Source organism: Salarias fasciatus, chromosome 13, assembly GCF_902148845.1.
Source record: "Salarias fasciatus chromosome 13, fSalaFa1.1, whole genome shotgun sequence".
NCBI lineage: Eukaryota > Metazoa > Chordata > Actinopteri > Blenniiformes > Blenniidae > Salarias > Salarias fasciatus.
Genome location: NC_043757.1, coordinates 26608349 through 26624265, shown reverse-complemented (window position 1 = coordinate 26624265; position 15917 = coordinate 26608349). Strand labels below are relative to the sequence as shown.

Sequence of the window (15917 nt, the reverse complement as noted above, 5' to 3'; positions counted from 1 at the left end):
CCTGCAGCAGACAGGTGACGTGCTCTTCCTCCAGCCGCTGCTTGGTGAGCGCCTGCTCCACGTCCCAGCCCGAGGCCGTGGACCCCGTTCCGAAGCCGGTCCCCTTAGCCCAGTACAGCTGCTGCTCCTCGCTGGTCCCCCCACCGTGACAACTGGACATCTGAGGCTGCAACACACACACACACAAACAAACACACACACGTCACTGGAGACAAATACATGAAAGAAATCTTCTCCACCTCACAGGCAGCTTTCTTCTGCTGCCATCTCTAGAAAAGCTGTGAACTCATTGCAAACGGAGCGGATCACGACGGATTTCTTGTGCGAGACTAAAGGTTTCACGCCTCAGACCAGAGAACAGCGGGGGTTCTTCTGCAGAGGCCGCACTGATTGATGGTGGAGAAGTCCTTTCGGCCTCAGACGTGGATGGACGCCAGCAACGTCCCTGAAGTCAGCAGAGTCGATGTTTTGTGGGACGCACACGCCTCTGACTCATATTGGAAACACATCGCGGCGCGGCGCGGCGGGCGGAGGCGGATCAAGGACGGCCACGGCCACGGTGACAAATCCTTGGCTCGTGTTCAAGCGACGGGCCTCGTGATTCGTCGCCGGCTCGGGCGGCTCCATAAATCCAGGCTCGGGAGGGAGAGGGCGGGGAGGGGGAGGAGGCGGACGAGGACACGCCGCCGCCGCCGTGACGGAAGGCACGCGGTGGACCCGGCGAGGCAGACCGGGGTCGTTCCTGACACCTCCGATACAGCCAGCGCGTCCTCAGAGGCTGGGAACACGCGTCCAGGAAGGTTTCACTGTAGAGTTTCCCGTTATGCAGATCGATGAAGTTCTGAGCTTCTTTTAGCTGATTTGGAGACACAAAATCGATCAGAACTGTGCTTCATAATCTTTCCTCATCGTTACTCTTTAATTAACGGAGTGTGAGAGGAGAACGAAGACAGAAACGAGACAAACACGTCTAAAAACATTGAATTATCCAAAAATGTCATCGTGCCAGAGAAACACTCATCCAAACCTCTATGTTTCATAAAACACTCTTACCACTAATAATTATAATTTAGAGTAATTATATGCACGGGTTTAGTTTGAATGCTTTTAACTTTATTCTGAAATCTAGAAAACTAAGACAGTTCCTGAGTCTTTCAGCCATTTGTACCAAATTCTTCAGACCTTTTGACCTGAATGACTCAATTTGTGGTGTTTTTCTGTCTGAATTCAGAATGAAACACTGCTGACGGTCAGCTGGATTTGGGATCGACTCAATAATAAATAAAGGCCACAGGAACACACATTCACTGTTCCAAGGAGTTACGACTGGATAGAGACAACAGCACAGAGGCAAACTCTAAAACCAGGGAAGTCAAGTAAACGGAGTCAAAAAACAAACCCTGTAATAATGTGCTTCGTTTGCTTCTGGCCCTGAAGGTGTCACTGATATAAAGGAGCTGTCTCCTTGTCCAATGCATGACGTGCTTCTGATCAGTCAGGATGAACAATTAGACCCTTTCTGGGAGAGCGGAGCGGAGGAGGCAGACGGAGTTAATGATGGGATCGGTTTCTTCCCTATTTAGCTTCTCTATCAGGGTGAACGACCAGACAATCACTCAGGGAGGGGGGGGGAGAGAGAGAGAGAGAGAGAGAGATCGGCCGTGGCTTGAAGGTCTGGAAATTATTGTGAACAAATGAGAGTGGTGCCAAACAAGAGTTCCAAACAATCCCCGTACAGCGGGCTGTGTGGAGAAGTTCAACCTATTGACGTTCTGTACTTCTTTAAGTGACCGTGGTAAAATAAAGCACCCGTCCGGGTCAGGGCGGTTCAAACTGATACGATTCCTCCCACTCCGAGGGGGGAAGGTGTCATTCTGTTAGCGGTGGGAGTGTTTCTGCAGCTGAGGGGGAGAGCATCCAGGCTGGGTGTGGATATCTTCTGCTGTGGCTCATAAACTGCTCAATGAGAAGCTGGCAGACTGGAAAAACTACTGAGAGCTTGTTTGAATTCCGGGAGACGGGGCGGGTTGAGCTGCACTGCATCAGGAGAGCCTTCGATGACGACTTTATGCAGACGATGTTAATGTCTCTAGTGTCAGACCTGCTCTGCAAAATAACAGTGTTCTTTCTCTTTCCCCTCAGTCCCACTAGTCCAGCTGTGTTTGTTGAGTGTTCTGCTGCCTTGTTTCATTTTCGTGCCTCTGATCTGCAGGGATGAAATAACGGCCGTCTGTGCGGACCGTACCTCGGAGACGCTGGTGGTGGCGTTGGGGTTGCGCGGTGCGTGGTGGCTGAGAGCCGACAGGCAGGCCAGGATGAGGTGGATGGCGCCGATCTCCAGAGCCATGCGCCTGAGCAGCACGCCGTCGTCGGTGGTCAGCGGCGTGCTGCTGAACAACGCCCGCAGCACGTGGAACGGCAGCGTGGGCAGCACGTTGGCTGACGGCGACTGCAGGATGTGACCTGGGAAGGAGGAGCAACGTGGTTGATCTGTGCTTGATGTGCTGTAAACGGTGTTTCTATTTGCGGCGCCGCCACACTTACTGCCTTCGCCGTCGTCCGTGACGCCCAGCACCAGGCGCAGCAGGCACTGCGCGTGCTTCCTCTCCTTCAGCAGCACCTCGGCGTAGCCGGGCAGGCGCAGGAAGAGGCCGAACGCCGCCAGCGAGTGGGCGGGGATGGGCGACATGGTCTGCACCGAGGACGAGGACGAGGAGGACGACTGCGACTGCTGCTTGTTGATGGGCGGCGGCTCGGCGGCGATGGACTCGGGCGCCTCGTACACCAGCTCGCCCGACTGCTCGATGGTCACCCACTCGAACTGGTCGCTGTCCTTGGGCTTCTCCTGCGTGGCGGACGGCACCACGGGGGCGCTGACCTGTGGGCGAGCGAGTCGGAGGGGATCGAACACAGAACCGGCAACAGAGCAAAGCACCAGCTCCCGCTTTAATCAAGCGGAGAGCCATTTGGCAATCGGCGCCGCCATTTTTGCATACAATATCCCAGCGAGTCGTTGCGGCTCGTTCCCGACCTTGGAGAGAGTGTTTTGGTGTAATATTAGCTTTCGCAGAGCTCTCAATCATCCGTCGCTCAGGACGGCGGCCGGACGGGGCTCCGATCTCAGGAAGGAGTCGGTCCGCCGCCGATGATTCGGCTCAGCGGATCAGTATTCGTCACGTATGTTCAAACGATCTGCCCTGGTGTCGTTCCACAGCTACAGCAGCGACGCTTTATTCCGTTTCTACTCACGACAGGAGCCCGACAGGAGCAGCGACGCCGCATGAAGTAAGAGCTTCGTATTGAGACTCAAACATCCATATGGAAAAAACCAACAACTACAAAATGTCTGTCAACAAATCGATTCTTTTCACTTTTCTATCAAACTTACACAAAATAAATAACAGTTTTACATTCGATCGATGTCGATTTATTTAGATTTTCCCTCCACCTCACAGAAACCACTGCATTCCCAGAGAGACGGGCCACATGCAGGTGATTTGAGCGGCAGATAGATTTAAGAACGTCCTCATGTGAAGACACACCAGGACCAAACCCTGCTCTGCTGCCAAAAAGCAGATGGTCCTCAGGCTTTCCTCCACGCTTCACTTCTCGCTCTCAGGCTCTTGCTTTATCTTATAGAGATCAGGTTAATTTGCTCTCATCACGCACACCAGCCTGACAAGAAGACAGTGAACGCAGCACGCCGAATCGTTAACATGACCGGAACGGTGACCGTCTACTAAAACTATTTGTTTGAAATGTGTAAAAATAAAAGCTTCCTGGATCACGCCTGCCCGCCTGCCGTTTGTGTCAAGACGTGTTAACAATTCAATGAGTTATGCTGATTTTTATTGTGCGATTTTTAAAAATGAATGGAAGCTAAGTGGGTCCTCATCCAAGATGGCCGCCACGATGCCCACATCTGTCTACGTAAAAATCAAACACCCAGATTTGTGTCGTTCAGACCGTCATCAATAAAGACCGCCGGGCTGCAGCGGAGTCTGACCTGCTGGATGACGTCCGGGTACAGCATGGGCAGCCTCTCCGCGATCAGCGCCAGGCCGCCCATGCCGGCGAACACCTGCAGCGGGGACTGGATGGGGCTGGTCTCCAGCAGGGACTCGTCGGCGGCGGCGTCCAGGCACTCCTCGCCGGGCGTCATGGGCTCGTCCTCCGGGCAGCTGCTCAGCATGTCGCAGTGATCCACTGCAAGCAGAGCAAACAGAGGGCCTGTTGTATGTTCATGCACTGTCGCCACTGGCTTCTCAGACACACATCGCTGCACCTAGAACGACTGGTGGCTACTGACCACATTTCAACACAAAAACAGACAAAAACAACTACTGCAATCAGGAAAGTTCATTTTACTGAGACTAAACAGCATTACTTCTCTGAGCATATCAATATCTGAAAGAATAACTAATACGTCATCGCTGTGGATATGCAGAATGTACATATAAACTCTAAATAACAGAAATAATGTCGAACAAAAGAAAGGTTTGTTCATGAAACTGTGAGCCTCCAGAACAGGCTGCCAGGTTCCTTCTTATGGATCATCTTTTTAAATGTGAGCAGAAGAAGGAAGAATGATCACAGTGAGAGAAATTTCCAGTAGCGAGGAGAATAAACCCGATTTGACTGAGCTGCTGTGTCTCGCCTGAAGGGTCAAGATGCAGCGACGCATCGCGGGAGGGTGAAATAATCGACATTTTACCATTTGAGAGCTTGATAAGCATCCCATGAAGCTACGTCTTCCATCGGTGAAGATGACGGCAAAGTTCAATAAACAATTTATTTTATGTGAGATTCATTTTAAATTCCAGTTATTCAATTTTTGTTAAGATAAAAGACATTTGAAGTTTTTCATTTCCAATTAACCTGCCTCAGCTGGAGCCTCCCAGCCAGGTACTGTCATTAAACTCAGGAATAATAATAACTTTGATTTGATACAGTTTCAAAAAGACCAGAAAACACAGAAATAAAAAGGTTTCCATCACAACTAGTCTAGAAAGTGATTGAGGTGAATGACGGTGACGTTCTGTCTCTTCGCCTTCATCTCACTGTAACAAGCTGCAGACAGTTTGCTTCCAAGAGTTTGACCTGCTCTGAAACGCCTCCTCCAACACACACAGCACCACCACTCGCCAGAACACTTGGCCTCAATGACTTCCTGAACATTTTCTATGCGATGTGGCGAAACCCGGGGCAGCAGTCAGGCTCCAGTCCTCGGCGGACTGACCGAGGAAATGAAGCCTGGGAGACTCGGCCGGCCGCTAATTCCTGCTATTTGTTGGTCACTCTGAGGCGTTGTGTGTCTAATCTCCACAGCTGGCCTAATGAGGCTATCTGCATGCAGCAGCCGCGCACGGGGAGGAAATACTGGCGAAATAAAGATAATGACTGACCCCATCGAGCGGCTCGCGTCTGAGCCGCCGGGACTTTTCCTCAAGTTCATGGAGGAGGAAGTGTTTTTGGAGGGGACAGTTTGGAGGAGCCGATAAACTGAGCCGTGTTACTGCACAGGAAGTAGCACAGTGCTCTTTCTCTCGGCCCAGGGAACAGTGTACCTGCCTGCAGAGCCTGAACTGACCGCTCTCCTGTGCACGGCAGGAGAAGGTCCAGTTTCAGAGCTGATCTCATCCAAACCACACACCGAAGCTCTGAATTAATCTGTCCCGGTCCTGACTCATGAGTCTGCACAACGGAGGCTAAATATAAACGGACCGGGGGGGGGAGGAGGGGGTGACTTTCACCTCTGGGCCGCTTCACGTCGAGCCTGAAACCGCCTTCTATTCACACGACTCAAGCCTTCCACTTCCACCCTTTTCTAGTCCGGCGAAACCATGAAAGCTGCAGTGAATCCGACGTGTGGGTGTGCAGAGCTCGTGGAGGCTGTGGTACCTTTCTCGGTGCGGAGCCTCTTGAAGGAGTCGGTCTTGGAGAGGCCCGGGTCGGAGATGACCTTGGAGCCCAGCTTGACCGTCAGGTTGATGGACTGGTAGCCCTGCGGGAGCTTGCGGTCGTACAGGAGCGTCAGCAGCTGAGCCAGGGTCATCTCGGGCGGGAGGGGCTGACCTGCAGGGAGCAGACGGAGCGGAGCGTCAGCCCGGAGGCTCCGGCGCGGGGCGGGGCGGGGCGGGGCGGGGCGGGGCGGCGGTACCTGGCAGCAGCTTGTGGTAGAGGTGGAAGACGGGCACGCTGATGGTTTTGGCCGAGGGGTCCACGCCGGACGAGGCCGTCAGCTTGTCGCTCAGGACGCGGCCCCGCCTGGTGGGGGGGTCGGGGAGGGGTGGAGAGCGCCCGCTTGGACTGGGACTTCAGGCCTGACGGGAGACGGAAAACACAGACTTCTGTTCATAAAGCTGACACTGAGGAGAAGAGTTTTTCCAATCTGAGCGGACACACATGAGAACAGGAAAACAAAAAAACTAAACTAAAACACAAGCGGTACACACAGCACCTGCACTGCTGCAGCTACCTCCAACGTGCTGACACTAATGCTAGCACTGCTAGTGACACCATTATGTTAATCATATATTTACATGCTAAAACCGTTTTTATAACTATTCAACAGACACACTGGACATTTTTTTTCCCACCGGCTCCTTTTTTCTTCGATATTTTCTGTTCACTGTTGTTTGTTTCCTTTTGTTTATTATTTTTCAATATTTTTTTTATTTCCATAAAAAACACTGAACCAGCAACATTAATCATTTTACCATATTTTTCAGGCTACAAGGCAAACTTGAAGTGCTTTAATGTTCTCAAAAATGGCCAGTGACTGCAGTCGGGAGTACCAGAGCCACCAGATGGCGCTAGTGCAACAGTTGGGATGAAAGCTGCTGAAAAGCCCCAAAGAAGAAGGACCCACAACAGCGCCTGTCAACGTCACTGAATTCTCCCTATTATTTATTTACACACTTATTACTGGAGCATCTTTGCTGTAGGCGTAAATTTTTCCCGGTATGTTGCATTCTGTGAGTTCCTACGCTTCCAAGTTACCTGAATGCACCGCTGTGGCGTGAGTGGCTGGAAATATGGTAGTTTGACAGCTCTTGCATACATTTTTAAGCTGCTTTCTGCTTTTTTTTTTTTATTTTCTGCTCTCAGTAAATGCTTTTATTCTACTGTTTTTTCTCCTATTAAGCTGTTGTCAGCCTGGAGATGAGACCACGTTTGAACATCAGTGTGGAACATGAACCAAATAAAACCAAATCTGCAGGTAAAGGTGTCCGGAGGAGGCGGACTCACCCGAGGCCACCACCACGCTGTAGTTGTCCTGGAAGCCGTTGTCCGCCTTCATCTTCTCCTTCTCCTCGTGGTTCTTCTTCTCCTTGTCCTCCTTCTGCTCGTTGATCAGCTTGGCCGTGATGCTGGGCGTGTCTGCGGGGACGGACGGAGGACACGGAGTTATGATGGGCTGCTGGAGGTCAACGGGAGGCCACAAGCTAACGGCTAACAGCGTGGCTCACACTGGCAAACCCGAGGGCCAGACGACGCCGATGTAGTGAGCATGCCAGGCCACTAGTGGGCGCTGCTGGTTGTTTTAACCATGAAACCGCACATTCGCACAGAGAGGACGCCGCACTCTTAACATCTGAAGAGGGGCCGGGAGACGTACCGGAGACCCGGTCCAGCACCTCGGCCAGCGTGGTGGAGATGGGCAGGTGGAGGGTGCGGTACTTGTGTCCAGCTCCGTACATGGGGTGCTGGATCATGTGGCTGGTGGCGTTGATGCGTCCTTTGTACAACTGAGGACACGAGAAAAGACAAAAAACAAAAACATCAAGTCCCAGCAGGAGAGAGGAAACACTGGTGAGCTGTGAGAATACGGCTGAGCTCCAGGGAGTCTTCAGAAGCCTTTATTTGAAGTTTATTCTAAGTTTATTTTGTCTCGAGTCCAGCTGGTATACTTGACTCGTAAGTCAGTGAATTAAAAGAAGTTATAAACATCAGACTGAGATTCTCGTCTCGCTTCGTCTCACACATTTTTTTTCATCTTTGTAAGGGTGAATTGTTAAAAGACTGAATTTTACTTTTGAAGCTTTATTCAGAGACGAGCGCTGCTCTCCAGTGTGCACGTGACTTCGAACACATAGCAATGTTTATCAAGGAAGGAAGGTGCTCAAAAACTACACTGTTTGTGTTAATATTAACTTTTTATTCCAACAATTTAGCTGTATTTATTTCTAACTGTCAGATGACGCTTCACGACATTCCTTCTCAAATCTGTTCATCTCGTTAATGTTTCTTTAAACAAGAGGAAAGCCTGATAGATTCAGACTGAGGTGACTGAGAAAGGGCATTAAAGCTGCTGTGGCGACACAAAAACATTTCTTTCTTTATAGATGTCAGACAAATGATATTTTCAGACTGACTGCTTTATCGTCCCAGTGATTCATTCAAACGACTGAATGCTGAATGAAGCGAGCGACGCTGCTGTTCGACACACAGAGTCTCATTAAAAGCCAAACACAGATGTGTGGCAGCCAATCACAGCGCAGGAGGAGGAGAGGCGTCTGTGAGAGTGGAGGCGGCTGAGAGACGGGGCTGCGCTGCCCCCTTGTGCCCACAGCGGCTCACAGCATCGATAATGAGCGGGGACGGCGGTCTGGGGACCCGGGGCGGAGCGGCCGTCACTCACCGGGCAGGGCGACTGCAGGAAGACCGTGACCTTCTCGTCCTCCAGCATCAGCTGCAGGAAGAGTCTGCGGATGAAGCCGGAGATGTTTCCGGAGATCGGCACGTTTCCCCGCTGAGGCGCCGACTGGAAGAGCTCACACAGGACCTGCGGGGGAGACGGACCACACCCTCTTTATGCTGCTCGCTTCGCCGTCAGAAAGTGTGTGTGTGTGTGTGTGTGTGTGTGTGTGTGTGTGTGTGTGTGTGTGTGTGTGTGTACCTGAGCCATGAGCCGCTGGTTGTTGGGGTGGCAGGAGATGCACTGCAGGAAGAAGGCCACGGTGGCGTTCTCCAGAGCGGTCCTCTGCTGGGTGGTGAGCCCCCCCGTCTGCCCCGAGGACGCCAGGGAGAAGCGCCCGGCGGCGGGCGGCGGCTGGGCCGGAGGGGGAGGGGCCGCCGCCGCCGCCGCGGGGCCGGGGCTCAGCGGCTGGCAGCCGGCGTTGGAGCCGGCGCTGGCGCTGAAGTGGCACAGCAGGAAGAGCAGGGCGGTCCACAGCGGGTTGACCTCCGGCCCCCCCAGCCAGTCCTTCATGGCGTGGCTGTTCCCCACCTCGGTGAGGAAGCGCAGGACGGGCGCGGCCAGCTCGGCGGCCAGCGGCGGCCGGCCGTGCGGGGCGTGGTGGTAGTGGTGGTGCGGGTGGTGGGCGTGGTGCTGGCGCCGCTCGGCCTGCGCGGCGGGCAGCGGCAGGTCGGCGCCGGCCAGCAGGCCCACGCAGAACTGGGCCAGGCTGCGCACCAGCAGCGACGGCAGGCCCGAGTCCAGCAGCTGCTCGATGGCGCCGGGCGACTGCGAGGCGGCCGCCAGCGTGGCCAGCTGCGACTCCGACAGGCTGACGGGCGGCCGGGCGTGCTTGGAGTCGTCGGTGAGCCCCGCCGCCGTGGCGTCGGCGTCGTGCTGCTTCTTGCCGTCGTCGGTCATGGCGAGGCGGCGGTGCTGCGCCTGCGAGTGCGTGGCGGAGGGCGCCGGCACGATGCCCATCCAGGACATGAGCAGGGAGAAGTAGCTGGGGTGGATGTGGCACATGGAGCACAGCAGGCTGTCCACCGCCTTCTTCAGCACGATGTTACACGGCAGCGACATCGACCAGTTGAACAGCAGCCTGGACGGAGGACACACACACACACACACACACACACACACACACACACACACACATTTCAAATTCAGTCACAAAAGTACAGCTTTCAGCAGAAAGTTAAAAATTTGACCCAGTTTTGTACATAAAGCCAGAACGTGGCTGAAAACTGAAACATGAGAGATATTCACACCACTTCAAAAATGGAGCTGCTTTCAGTGTTTTGTGGCTAAATGACTCAGAATCGCTGAAACATCGTCAGTTTAAAGATGGAATTTTGTGTGCGTGTGTGAGCCGGGTTCAGCCTGCATGTCGTAGATGGAGGAATAAAGATGGTCTAAACGTTCAGATTCATCACTGAGGGCTGATTTTCCGGAGCTGGGGTGTCCGGTCATCGCTGTTACTGTTCTCACACTGTGAGCAGAATATTGGTGAGAAAACCTCAAATCTTGCTTGTATTTCAGTTTAAAAACAGAAATCTACATAAAAAGTAAGCATTTATAGAAGTTTTTTGCAGTTGCCCTGTTTGATGTTTCACATGTTCATCCTTTTTAAAAGCTAATAAAAGAAGAAGAGTTTAGCCTAATTTGACAGTCTCTTGTGATTATTCCTCATGTTTTTGTTTCAAACCAAGCTGGGATTTCCTCAACACGTCCCCGTGAAGCACAGAACCCCGAGCGGGCCACTGACTCGAAGAGCTCCCTGTCCAGCAGCGCCGGCAGGTCGTAGTCCACCGGCAGCTCGTAGCTGTGCCACAGGATGGCGGCCACGCAGTGCAGGTGCGACGGCGACGGCATGAGCAGGCCGTACTCCCGGGACGAGGCGGACGGGCCGCCGTGGCCGCCGTAGCCCGCCGGGACGCTCATCTTGTGCGCCGCCACTCGGGAGGAGTCGTGGACCCACTGCAGGAGGGCCTGGATCCTGCAGGGGGAGACAGAGAGCTTTCAGCCACGACTCAGCAGGAGGAGCCGCCGGGGGCGGGGGACAGCGAAACGTGACGAGGACGACCCTGACGGAGCGAGCGGTACCTGTCCTTGGTCCCCGAGTCCTGCGTGGTGCCCAGCTGGTACAGGATGTCGATGGTGGAGTCCGAGGAGAGGCCGTTCAGCCGGCCGAACAGCAGCGGACTGTTCAGGTCTGCAGGGGAGCACAGATATAGTTTGACTGTCAGGAGGCGTCGGGAGCAGAGACCGCCGTTTCCAGAGTAGCTCTGAACAAGACCGGCGGCGGAGCGCCGACTGAAACCAGCTCCAAACAGCGTTCAGCTTTTTGTTCACGACAAAACTACAGATTTTACAATTTCTCCTGCAGACTTTGCTGGTTCTGGTTCACTCTTCATTTAAATGATGTTAAAGTTCGTACATAATGGGGCTGGGACGACATTTGTGATTCTTTGATTCGGGCGACTTCTGTGTTTTTTAGCTGGCTTTAAAACCAGATGATGTGAAAAAGTTTAATGATGACGTCTACAAACTATATCAGGAGACATATTTCCCCCAAAAATGTACACATCTGACGATGCAAATTAAAACATTAGTCTGTACTGTATTTTAAGAAGACACGAGGATGACATAGCTGAGTTAAAAAAAAATGCATCTTTTATGCAATTATTTTTGCTTCTTTTCAAGTCAAAGCTTTTCAAAAGGAAGTTCAATGGTAAAAAAAAAAACTGATATTGTTTTAATTTGCACAAACAATATAATAAGTCTTGTCAAAAACAAGCCATTTAATACCGTCTAAATAATACGGGGAAAAAAAAGTCTAAAAAAAAAAAATCACAAAACTTATGTGACTCGATCTTTTCCCACCCCATTACATAAACACTATTTTCTGCTCAGATATCTCTAGAAGACCTTTAATTTCTGAAATTTGCAGCCAAAAAGCAGCCCGATGTCAGATTGCAGCCTCTTGATAGTTTCACGTCTTGTTTTAACAGAACTTTCAGAATCAACCTGAAGCAATAATAATGTTGATGTGACTGAACCGTTTACAGAAACAACCAGCGGACGGTTGAATCGATCTGAAAAACGACCGGTCTAAAGCCAAATGCACCTGAATCACTCACTCAGTGAAGAAAGTCCTTTTTCATCTGAGGTAAACACAGAAGAGCGGCAGAGGAAACCTGAGCTCGGCGAGTTTGGACCAGGATCCATCTCACTCCGCTGCGTCCGGAGTCTCTGATGACCGTCGGGTGTGTGTGTGTGTGTGTGAGACTCACTGGCGGGGTCGGTGCCCGAGGCGGCGCAGTTCCTCAGCAGGATGTCGATGAGCTTCAGGCCGATGCGCGTGGACTGCAGGCCGATCTTCACCAGCACCGCCTCGATGTTGGGCGAGTGCATGCCGCAGTACGGCGACATGAGCAGGGCGGCGCACGTCTGCAGCAGGTTGGCGGTGGGCGCGGCGGCGCTGGCCATCATGGCCTCCAGGTCGCCCACGTGCGTCAGGCAGTGGTGGAGGAGACGCAGCCACCCGATGCTGAGGGGGAGGAGGCGAAAGGTCACGGCGAGGCCGGCGCCCGACGGAGAGGGGCGTCCCGGTCGCCGGCCCTACCTGGTTTTAGACACCTGGTCCTCGGACGGCAGGAAGGGGTTGTTGACGGTGGCGGAGGAGGTGTTGCCGAAGGCCGTGAGGCCCAGCAGCTTGATCTGGGACAGGCCCAGCGTGCTGGCGTCCCGCGGCCGGTGCAGCCTCAGGCACACGGCCGACGCCACCTCCGCCTTCACCAGCTGGATCTTGATGTAGGTCAGGCCGCTGGTGATGACCGGCGTGGAGAGGGGCAGCATGTTGACGCCGTCGGCGCTGATCTCCACCGACACCGAGGACGGGCAGGCTGGGGGAGGGGGGGAAGGCGTAAAGGCGTAAAGTTCAGCGTAAAGGTCGGGGGTCGCGGGAGCGGCGGCCGCGGTACTCACTGGCCAGGGAGGCGAGGTGCGGCTGGATGTGGAGCTCCTTGAGCAGCACGGCGGCCGGGAGGTGGATGGTCAGGTCGCACCAGGCCTCCTCGGGCAGGAAGATGTAGGACCAGGCGGCGGAGCGGGCCCGGCGGTGCGGGGGCGTGGCCTGCAGCAGCACCTCGGCCGGCTGGGCCGTGGGGCTGCTCGACGTGATGGTGCCTGAGGAGGCGGGTTGAAAGTCAGCGCGCGTGTCGGCCGGCACGGCGGTCCCGCTGCCGGACGTCAGCCCGACTCACCCAGAGGGGCGAAGTTGTGGAGCCCCTCGGCGTTGTCCGGCTCCGACGTCAGCATCCGGGCTTTCAGGTTGCCGTCCGCCGCCTTCCCGGGACCCGAGTCCAGGAACTTCATGATGGTGGACACCATGCTGCGGGCGGTGTTCACGATGGCTCTGGTGCTGGTCACCATGTTGTTACAGATCAGCTGCACGCCCCCTGCAGGACGCCAGGGGAAGCAGGAAGCAGGTTCTCAATGTTTCTTATGAGAAAAATATCATTTCAACCAAAACCCCGAATGCCTGGACTTCTGTTGATCCTGAGGTAACAGGTTCATGTTTCCACTGCAATGACCAAGCAATCAAAGGTCACGAGCATTAGCGTTAGCGCTAGCATGTGGCGTGTGGACCCACCCATGTCATGGAAAGCCTTGAGAGCCTCGCTGGTGTCCAGAACCCGCAGGATGAACCAGAGGAGCGGCTCGGACAGCTGGCAGGTGGACAGGGAGCCCTGGGGGTCACAGTTCATCGGTAAACATCAACGTGGCGGCGGGGGGTGGGAGGTGGGGGGCGGTGGGCGGCGGCCGGCGCTCACCTGTCGGCCCATGTAGCCGCAGGCCATGTAGGTGAGGATGGGCTGCAGCATGACCTGCACCGACGTGGCCCGCTTACTGAGCGTGGTGAGGATGGTGAAGAGGCCGTCGCCCACCGAGATGGCGTCCAGGCCGCCGTGGAAGTTCTCGTGTTTGGTCAGGTGCAGTCCGCTGGCGCCTGCAGGGGGAAAACAGGCGGACCCGTTGAACCACCATTAAACTTCAGGTTTTTCTTGTTTCTTTATGATTTTGAGGCTTATTTCTAAGCAGTGTTCCACCTGTCCTTAGTTTTTCATTAAGCGTGTTGTGAGGTGTTATTTATGCTTCCAAAAGGCTACAGTAAGACGATATCATCTCACAAAGACGATAAACAGCTCAAGAACAACAAAACTCAGAAACTAATTTTCACGTGGATTTTACTTAATGAGCGCCTCCGTCTTCGCCCAGCGAGCACGCCGTTCTTACCGATGATCATGGCCATGGCGCTGCTGTTGCACTGGCCCAGCGCCGACAGGATCTGGCTCATGATCTGCTGGTTGGCCAGCACCAGGTCGGCCACGCCGGCGGGCGGGCCCTGGCTGGACGCCGAGCCGCCGGCCACGCTCTCCTTGCTCCCGCAGACCTTCTCCTCGTCCGACACGCTGCTGTCGGCGGCGCCGCCGCCGGCCGGCGGCAGGCGGCCGCTGAACTCGCGGTCCCCGGACAGGGGCAGCTGCACCAGCACGTTGACCAGCTTGAGGAGGTCGAACATGAGCTGGTCGCGCGTGGTCTCGCCGCACACGGCCTTCACGTCGCCCGGCCGGATGATGTTGGCGAACAGGCCGCCGAAGCAGGCGCGGGCGCCCACCGAGCTGTCGGAGCCGCTGCGGGACACCACCTTGTCGGAGCAGGTGATGTAGTGGTGCACCAGGAAGGTGATGGACTCGATGACGGAGGAGATGGTGGCCACCGACACCACCTCGAAGTTCTGCTCCAGGGTGAACTCCAGCAGCTTGACCTGAGCGTCCAGCGGACCCTGGCCCGCCTGGAACGGACCCCTGAGCCCGGGAAGGCCGCACACACACAGACACAACACATCAAGAGACGGTTCGCGGCGGCGGCGTCCCCGGCTTTCGGCTCCGGAGCGTACCTCTCCGTGGACAGGATGTGCATGAGCTTGAGCAGGAACTCGCTGAACATCTGGGGGCAGGTGGAGGACAGGTGGACCTGCAGCCGGCTCAGGAACTCGTGCATGGCCTGCGTGGCGGTGGGCCCCACCTGCGAGCTGTGCTGGCTGGTGCCGTTGGTGCTGCTGCCGGACAGGAAGCGCACCAGGACGTGGACCAGCGTGGGGTCCGACACCATCTGCTGGGCCGTGCTCTCCGGAGAGCTCAGCCCGCCGCCGGAGGCTGCGGGTTCAAACACGGGTCAGAGGACAGCAGGGCCTCCACCTTAACCCTCCACATTCCCATCGATTGTTCAATACAGTAACACTGACTAAAACACACTCATGTTCCTTCTGCGTACCGTCAAATATGTGGCAAAGCACTGAGCTGACAACAATCACACACGTCTCTGTCTGCAGCTTCAAATTTCTTCAACAGAGTCACGAATCGCTACCGATTCCAATATATTCCAACATAAATGTGATGGATACAAGTATAAAAGTTGTACATGATTCCTGTCTGTAACTGTCCATAGATCAATTAGTTTCAGAGTAAAAGTGATGAAAGCAGAAGTTTCTGAATATAGTTCAAGGTAAATATTATGCAGCATCGAAGCAGTGACAGTGTGTGTGTGTGTGTGAGACACTGTGTGTGTGTGTGTGTGTGACGGGGCAGGACTGACCGCAGGCCGGCATGTTGGTCATCAGGGTGAGCGAGTGCAGCACCAGGCACCAGGTCCTCAGGGACGTGTTGGGGTACCAGGCCAGCACCGTCAGGAAGCTGCTGATGGAGGCTGCTCACACACACACACACACACACACACACACACACACACACACACACACACACACACACACACACACACACACACACACACACACACACACACACACACACACACACACACACACACACACACACACACACACACACACACACACACACACACACACACACACACACACACACACACACACACACACACACACACACACACACACACAGGGAGGGGGGAGGGTTAACACAGGACGCCCAGGAGGAGGAGGAGGAGAGGCGGAGCAGGGGGCACCTTGGTTCAGGGGGATGGTGGGCACTCGGCTGGCGTTGAACAGGAAGATGTCGGAGCCGCTCTCCTCGCCGCCGCTGGAGCAGGTGTTGAGGCTGAGCGTGAGCCAGAGCTGCAGCAGAGACTCCAGCTGGAAGAGAAGGAAGGTCCAGGTCAGTCTGTCACACAGGGACTCTGAGGGGGGGGGGGG

The 15917-nt window shown here is 54.6% G+C and overlaps 1 protein-coding gene across 1 annotated transcript in view; it reads right to left on the bottom strand.

Annotated features, from left to right (window-relative positions):
* The window catches only part of birc6 (baculoviral IAP repeat containing 6), a 75298-nt gene that overhangs the window by 35464 nt on the left and 23917 nt on the right, over positions 1-15917 (bottom strand). The window contains 23 exon segments of the mRNA XM_030106042.1: positions 2-166; positions 2246-2463; positions 2545-2878; positions 4007-4206; positions 5902-6075; positions 6161-6278; positions 6280-6323; positions 7252-7383; positions 7622-7751; positions 8645-8788; positions 8903-9782; positions 10449-10679; positions 10787-10895; positions 11977-12233; positions 12309-12588; positions 12671-12871; positions 12949-13143; positions 13338-13434; positions 13519-13694; positions 13982-14553; positions 14646-14904; positions 15344-15454; positions 15731-15857. Of these exon segments, the coding sequence (XP_029961902.1) occupies positions 2-166; positions 2246-2463; positions 2545-2878; positions 4007-4206; positions 5902-6075; positions 6161-6278; positions 6280-6323; positions 7252-7383; positions 7622-7751; positions 8645-8788; positions 8903-9782; positions 10449-10679; positions 10787-10895; positions 11977-12233; positions 12309-12588; positions 12671-12871; positions 12949-13143; positions 13338-13434; positions 13519-13694; positions 13982-14553; positions 14646-14904; positions 15344-15454; positions 15731-15857 (5154 nt within the window).